Source organism: Nematolebias whitei, chromosome 1, assembly GCF_014905685.2.
Source record: "Nematolebias whitei isolate Nwh7 chromosome 1, NemWhi1, whole genome shotgun sequence".
Lineage (NCBI taxonomy): Eukaryota > Metazoa > Chordata > Actinopteri > Cyprinodontiformes > Rivulidae > Nematolebias > Nematolebias whitei.
The window spans coordinates 78,270,432-78,278,788 of record NC_056498.1 but is presented as its reverse complement, the minus strand read 5'-3'; the positions used below and the strand labels follow the sequence as shown (position 1 = coordinate 78,278,788).

Here is an 8,357-nt window from a genome sequence, read left to right as displayed (position 1 = left end):
GGGTTAGCCACCCCCATAACGCTAAGGACGCTAGGGGGCGCTACACATATATATATATATATATATATATATGTATATATACATATACATATATATATATATATACGTATATATATATATACATATATATATATATATACGTATATATATATATATATATACATATATATAAATAAAGGCGTTTTAAACCCTTCCCACATTGTTGCAATATTCTAATATTTCTAAAATCTAAACACTCTGAAACAGCACAGAATGTCATAATTTCCCTCTCTTCCCCACCTGCAAGCGCTCTTGGCCATGCTCACTTCTCCGCTCTGCACGCAGATCAGCTGATCTCAGCTGTTCAGCTGCAGGAGGAAGTTTATCCTGCAGTAAGGGCTGCACAGAGGTGGAGGAGGAAGCTTTTTCTGCAGCTCTGGGCTGCAAAAAGGAGCAGCAGGTGCTAAATAATTTAAAATAATTTATTTTAAATAAAAATTTCATGCCGATCGTACGGCTCGTCCATCAATCAGCCAGTTGTGTGTCATGTCCACTCTTATATTGAAAATCGAAATAGAGCAAATCCGTGACGAACGAACTGCCAAGTAGCGAGGGACTACTGTACCAACATTTCTTCGTAAATTTGACAATAATTACTAATTATTGTCAAATTTCAAACAATATTATCATTTGTTGCAATAATTTCTGAGACAATTAATCGCCCAGCAAAATTTGTTATTGTGACAGTCCTAGTCATTTTATCGTCTGGTTTTGAATGAAAACAACCAACCAATCAGAGTCGGTCTTTAACCTCTGTGGTTCTGATGGTCTCAGTCTTTCTGTTTGGGTCAGAACATCTTACCGTGTAGTTCTTAGGGTTGATCTTCACGCCAGCTTTGGCACCACCAAACGGTACATCTGCAACAAACAGCAGGAGTTGATGGTTCTGGTTAGAGTGGACCTCCAGGGAACAGGAAGTGCTGTGTGTGTGTGTTGACTCACCAACAACGGCACATTTGTACGTCATTAGCGAGGCAAGAGCTTTGACCTCATCAACACACACGTCCATGCTGTAACGGATACCTGAGACACACAAACAGTACACGGATGAACACCTCACCGCTTCGATTTAAATATTTGCCTAACAGACGGGCGCTAAATCCAAAAGATACTGGAGTTTGACAGATTAGAGGCTCAGCTCCAACAGGTGGATCTAGCAGAGGTGAAAACAAATCACAGCATGTGCTCAAAACATCAGTTTATAAAAACCTGAAGAAATCAAACAAAAAGCAGAGTCTGGTCTAAAACCTCTCTGTTGTATCAGCAACAAGACTTTCAGAAACAAGAACTAATCCAAGACCTGAGACGCTTCCACCTTTCAGCCTACATTTAAGGGTCAAAAGTCAAGGTCAGATTCAGAGCTGCTGAGACGTTTGAGCTTCATTTAAAAAAAAAAATAATAATAATAATAAATTTACTCCAACTCTCAAGAGATTCCAGGTTTGACAGAATTTCAGACAATTTGGAAAGAAATTTAATCAAACCATCCATTATCTTTACCCGCTTCTTCCTTTTCAGGTCGTGGGGGTCACTGGTGCCCATAGCCAGCAGACACTGTGTGAGAGGTGGGGGACACCCTGGACAGGTCTCCAGTCCATCACAGGAACACATAGAGACAAACGAGACAATCATTCACTCTCTCACTCACACCTAGGGACAATTTAGAGTTACCAATCAGTGAAACATGCATGTTTTTAGTCTGTGGGAGGAAACTGGAGTACCCGGAGAATACTCACGCATGCACGGAGAGAACATGTAAACTCCACACAGAAAGGCCCCCGGACCAGGATTTGGTGCGGCAACCTTCTTGCAAAGAGGCGGCAGCTCAATCAACTGTGCCACTGGAAATGTACATCATTCACTCACAACAAAATAACTGTTTGCTTTTATTTAAAATAAGTAGGATACACAATATATAAAAACGTATTGCAACATTAAGAGAGCACAGAATCAAGAGGCTCTAGGAGTTCAGGGTTCAAACTCCGGTGCCGGCAACCTCTGAGCAGCCATGGTGGAACGAACAGGAGACACGGTGTTGAAGCCAATCCTACAGATTTCTGAAGGTCAGTACAAGTAAGCATCTGAAGGGGTTGTAGTATACAGTACATCCAGAAAGTACTCACAGCGCTTCACTGTTTCCATATTTTATGTTACAACCTTATTCCAAATTGAATTAATCTCATTCCTTAAAATTCTACTCACAACACCCCATGACAATGTGAAAAAATGTTTTTTGTTTTTGTTATTTATTAAAAATAGAAAACTAAGAAATCACATTTACGCAAGTATTCACAGCCATGAAGCTCAAACTGAGCTCAGATGCTGTTTCCTCTGCTCCTCCTGGAGATGGTTCTACAACTTAAATGGAGTCCGCCTGCAGTAAATTCAGTTGACTGGACTGGATCTGGAAACACACACCTGTCTATAGAAGGTCCCACAGCTGACCGTGCATGTCCGAACACAAACAACAAGCATGAACTCAAAGGTTTTGTGTCTTTGGACCTCCGAGACAAGATCGTGTTGAGGCACAAATCTGGGGAAGGAGACAGAAACATTTCTGCAGCTTTGAAGGTCCCAGTGAGCCCAGTGGTCTCCATCATTCATAAATGGAAGAAGTCTGGAACCACCAGGACTCTTCCTAGCGCCAACCATCTAAACTGAGCAATTGGGGGAGAAGGGCCTTAGTCAGGGAGGTGTCCAGAACCCTGTGTGGAAAGAGGAGAACCTTCCAGAAGGACAACCAGTAACCCACCAATCAGGCCTGTATGGCAGAGTGTCCAGACGAAAGCCTCTCCTCAATAAAAGGCACATGGCAGCTGCTCTGGAGTTTGACAAAAGGACCTGAAGGACTCTCAGACCAGGAGAAACAGAAGTCTCTGGTCTGATGAGACAAAGACTGAACTCTTTGGTGTGAGGTAGAATCTGTTAACTACGGGGAGTTCTACACCAGAACAAATGAATATTCACCCAAATGAGGAGACCAAACTAGTCTTTGAAGTTTTACTACAAAAACTATTAATCAAGACAAGAATCATCAACAATAATAAACTGAACAACAAATGATAAAGAATAATAATTTGTTTGAAAAGTAAAACAACACGTTTGCGTGTGTGAACTTGCATGAAACATTTAACAATTGTTTTATGCTGGATGCCCTTCCTGACACAACCTGGGCTTGAACCTGCAACCTCAGGATTACAAGAGCACAGCACTGACCACCAAGCTACTGCAGACCCAGTAGCAAAACTACACTGAACAATCTAAACCAAGACTATTCAACTAAATTGCGGGGGGGGGGGGGGGGGGGAGACATCCAGCAGTTACTGTCATTGTTTGTTTTACGGTTTAAAATCGAGTTTTATTTAAAAATGAGTCCATTCGTGGGCCGAACTGAGCTCACCTGTGGGCCTGATTTGGCCCTTGGGCCGCCAGTTGAATAGCCCTGATCTAAGGGATAATTAATCAGTGAAGGATTAATTCTCTTTTATCTAAGGCAAAATTAACTTGGAGTAAAACAAAAAAGGTTAAATCGTGTCATCTGGACCAGTTTCTTTAGGTGAGAAACTTTTCATCCCCCATCCAGAGGACTTCCTCAGTCTACGGCCTGCCAACCAGATCTGTCCCATAGGTAGTCTTCACTGCTGCGTTTCAAGACAACCTCCTGTTGGAATCTCAGAAATAACTTGAACATGTGCAAAACAATTAATCATCATGAACAATCAAACGTTTTAGGCCAGATGTTTGTTCTTGTTATCTACCTGGATGACTGAGATTACAACCCCTTTCTTTGAGCAGAAATTATTTTGGTTTTTTTATACACGCACAAATTTAGACAAAGTTTAAATATTTTAATAAATAGTTTAATTTGGATTTTGGTTGAGAGAAGTTATTTAATGTAACCAGATGAAGTCATTTATTATCACTGCATGTCAGGAAATGATTTATCAAGTTGAATCAGCTATAAATGGCAGAACCAGACCAAAAGTTTCAGGTTTCTGCTCCTTACTGGGTCAGTTTGAGGGCACCAGTTCAATCATCTTTCTGGGGTGGCTCAGACCAGGATACACCACGAGGAGAGGACTAGCCAGGAACACTGTGACTGCTTCAGAGGTCGGTGAGGACATCTGAGGAGAAGGTGTGCGAGCAATCGTAAAAATCAGCCAGTTCACACTTTAAGCTGAAAACGTGAGTTCTATGTCATATAGGCTTCGCCCTTTAAGGCTGTCACTGATGGGTTTATCCCGTTATGCAGAGCATAAGCACTGAAAAAATTAGTCCACGCCCACCTGCTGTGTGGGCCCCACCCGGTCCGTATAAATTACGTTAAGAGCGGGAAATCGGCTCCCATTTTTTCTTCAGCGAGCTAATATAGCACTGTCAGAAGAACAAAGAAGATAAATTGTGTAAATGACCAACCTTTGTGAAGGATGCTTGGCCCGGCAGTCGACCTCCGGTCGTCCGGTGAGTTCTCCTCCCCGAGGAGAAGATGACAGCAGTCTTATTCCAAGGTAAGCGTCGGGGAACATTTCCCAGTGACAGGTCACTACACGCTGGACAACGCCATCTTGTGTTTTTTCCTCTTATCGCCGACCCTCGGGGCGAACCGGATGGTCCCCCCGGGGCAAGGTGTGCTCAGCTGCAGCCCCCGCTGCTCATTCCCTCCTGGGGAGCGTAGTGTAGGTGGAGGGGGGCTGAGTGAATGCTCACCCCATCCCACCTCGTTTCGCATCGGCGATCACACCGCTCCCGGCCGACAGCGCCCTCAGGGGTTGCCCGGCGGAACCCGGGAGGAGGCTGACATGAAGGGACCCCTTTTTTCTACGTCCCTCGCCTTTTCCCGCCAGTTCGGATGATCGGCGGAAAGGTTGTTTTTCACCGACGTGTTTCCAGGCAGCCGCAGTTAGCAACAACGTGCGCTGCTAGCATATAGCATGTCCAAGGGACTGAAGGCCGCAGACCTGCCTTGGAGACAAGAACTCCCTCTGTAAGGCAACTGACGCTATTCCTCGGTCCCCCCCCCCTGGAGCCAAGCCTCGCGGAAGCTTCCGGAGCGAAGCTGCCCAGGTCGGAGCAGCGTCCCGTCCCTCCGGAGGAACCAGACGGCGACTAAAGCTCTCCAATCGAGCCCACCGACGTGTTTTTCAGGCAGCAGCAGTTAGCAACAACGTGCGCTGCTAGCAGTTAGCATGTCGAAAAGGCTGGAGGCCTCAGACCTGCCGGAGGAGACAAAGAGCTCCCTGTGTAATCGGCAGACGCCATCCTCAACATGTGCGCCGCTTCCACGGGTTGCCTGTCGAGGATTTGCAGCGTGGATGACGGTAATCCAACGTTCCATCTGGCTCCGTCACTCTCCATTGCTGCCGGAAAAGCTGCACAAAGACCTGATGGAGGGCCCCATCTCATCGGACGCGCTGTTCGGAAGCAGCTTGACGTCCATGCTGGCGAATTCGAAGCAGTCGGAGGAGACGTCGGAAGCTGTACGCCATCTCATCAAGCCGCGCGGCTCATCCCGTCCCCCAGCCCGCTGGAGGGATCGTCGAGAGCAGAGGCAGAAACATCGACGCTCCACGGCAGCAGCAGCTTCGTCTAGCCCAGCTCCACCACCAGCCCCGCCCGCCAGAGACCACCCCTCCTCAGTCCGGCAGCCTGCACTTCAGTGTTTTCCCCAGAGATCGCCTGCAGACGGCGCTCGGAGCAAACAAACCGCAGGGCTCACGGGGAAGAAGTTTTAAGAAATGACGGTCTGCGGAGGATGTGTGTATAAATGACACAGGAATTGAATAAATGATTTTCAAAGATCAAAATGCCTGTTTTTAGCCAGTCTGTAAGCTCGGATGAGCTCACAGCCGCTACACACACATCCTCCACTCATAAAAAGAGCCGGTGTCCTTAAATAAAGGTTTTTTAAAATCCACCGCCGCTCCTTCACATGCCCAGACGCTCACGTGACACCACGGTAAGCGAAATAACTTGTTGTCAATCAGACCCGCACGATCACCACCCAACGGTGTTAACGCGCACCCGAGCGAGGCAAGCAGCCTCCATCCAAACGGCGCTGTGTCGATGATGCACGCACAGCTGCCCGGCGCTCACCGGCCCACATCGGGATAAATGTGGGACCGCAGGCCGGGTCCGGTGGAGGTCCCCGCTCTCAGCGAAAACAACACACGCCTCTCCTGAATGAACGCGAGTGGCCGTCATCCACCGTCTCAGCGATCGGCAGCTCACGGCGGCATAAGCGTGAGACAGCTGAATGAATCCAATGACGGGCCCCGCCCTCAGCGAGAGCGGCGCACGTCCCTCCAGAGGAAACGTGCGCTCCCGCGAGGCTCACAACCTTTACTTCGACAGCACGGCGTTGATGACGTCACGCCCTCCACCTCTCAACGTTCGCAAAGCGACGTTAAACGTGCAGCCTCTCGACGTCATCAGCTGACACACGCTTCGCCTCAGCACACACCGCCCCGCCCGGACATGAAGGTTGGTCTGCGATCCAGACACAGCGCACGGGCGCGCGCAGAACAGCCCTTTCGAGGAAGCCTCGCCTTGGGTCACGCGGAAAACATTTCCGCGACGCATGACGGCGGTCGAGGCGGAGTTTTGGATGACATCCGTTCAAAACACGACACATCATTTAAACGTACGTCCACTCCACGAACGTCACGCAGAGTGGTTAAAAACATGCTCACCGGACAGATGGATGGACAGAGTGTTATGCAAGGGTTACACGCTGCAGTTTGCAACCCGACCCCCTCCTTTCGGAGGAGTTATAGAGACGGTCCTGTCATCACCAGACCAAGTCTCAGCCTTAAATGCAGAAGTCCAAGAGCTTCTGATAAAAAGTGTAATCTCAAGAGTTCCCAACGAGGAGGAAAACACAGGGTTTTACTCACGCTACTTCCTGGTCCCCAAAAAGACCGGAGGGATGAGACCGATTCTGGATCTGTCAGTTTTCAACAAAGCGGTCATGAACAGACCTTTTCACATGTTGATGAACAGACAGCTGTTGGACAACATCCAGAAAAACGACTGGTTTGTCTCCATCGATTTAAAAGATGCTTATTTTCACATACCGATCATCCCAAAACACAGAAAATTTCTGCGTTTCGCCTTTCAGGGGATGAAGTATCAGTACAACAGGCTGCCTTTCGGGTATTCCCTCGTGCCTCGTACGTTCTCAAAGTGTGTGGAGACAGTCCTGCATCCACTGCACAGAGCAGGGATGAGAAGTTTGTTTTACCTGAACGACCTGCTGCTCCTGTCTCACTCCAGACAGGAAGCATTGATACAGGCTCAGGTGTTAGCATCACACCTGCTAAATCTGGGCTTCGCCATAAACTGGAAGAAGAGCTCGATTTTCCCGGCCCAGACAATTGTTTATCTGGGAGTGGTATTAAACTCAATTACCATGACGGCTCGTTTATCACAAACAAGAATCGACACTCTAAAATCCAATTACGCCACGTAAGACCTGGCAAAGTGGTAACAGCTGTCTCCATCATGAAGCTGTTGGGAATGATGTCATCAGCTCACACAGTGGTCACGCTGGGTTTGTTACACATGAGACGCCTCCAGAGGTGGTTTACGCGTCTGCGTGTGGATCCAGTAAAACAAAAGAGACGGATGATCACTGTCCCTCCCTCCGTGAGAGCAGACCTCCGACACTGGGGAAGCACTCTGGCTCTGTCAGAGGGAGTCCCCGTCAGCAGACCCACGTCATACGTGTCAGTCTTCACGGACGCGTCTCTGTCAGGTTGGGGGGGGGACATGCCTATCTCAAGCAGTAGGGGCGCTGTGGTCCCACCGCACATCAGCCCACATCAATGTTTTTGGAGTGTCGCACAGTGCTGAATGTGATTCAACACTTTGCTCCCGTGCTACAGAATCAACACGTGTTGATTCACACAGACAACATGGTGACTGCCGCGTACATAAACCGCCAGGGGGGTGTGCGTTCAGCCCAGATGTTTCACATTGCGTGGAAGCTACTGAGTTGGGTTCATCAAACCTGCTCTCTATTAGAGCGTTTTTACATATCCGGTGTTCTGAACAGAGGGGCAGATATGACGTCCAGGGGCGGCCCACGTCACGTGGACCAGACCCTCCATCCAGATCTGATGTTTTCAGACGCAGCAGAAGTTGGCAAAGCAGCTGTGGACCTGTTTGCGACGCGAGAAGAACGCTCAGTGTCAACTATGGTTTTTTCCCTGAGCCCACGAGACAATCCATCGCTGGGGGGGGGGATGCAATTGCTCACAGCCGGTGGCCCAAAACGCTTTTATACGCGTTTCTTTCCCCCCACCTCCTTTGTTTCTTTA

The 8,357-nt window shown here is 48.1% G+C and overlaps 1 protein-coding gene across 1 annotated transcript in view; it reads right to left on the bottom strand.

Moving 5' to 3' along the window:
• Positions 1–8,357, bottom strand: part of LOC119413597 (glutamate dehydrogenase, mitochondrial) — a gene marked incomplete in the record, with an annotated part of 52,602 nt that overhangs the window by 12,865 nt on the left and 31,380 nt on the right. The window contains 2 exon segments of the mRNA XM_037680657.1: positions 842–897; positions 982–1,062. Of these exon segments, the coding sequence (XP_037536585.1) occupies positions 842–897; positions 982–1,062 (137 nt within the window).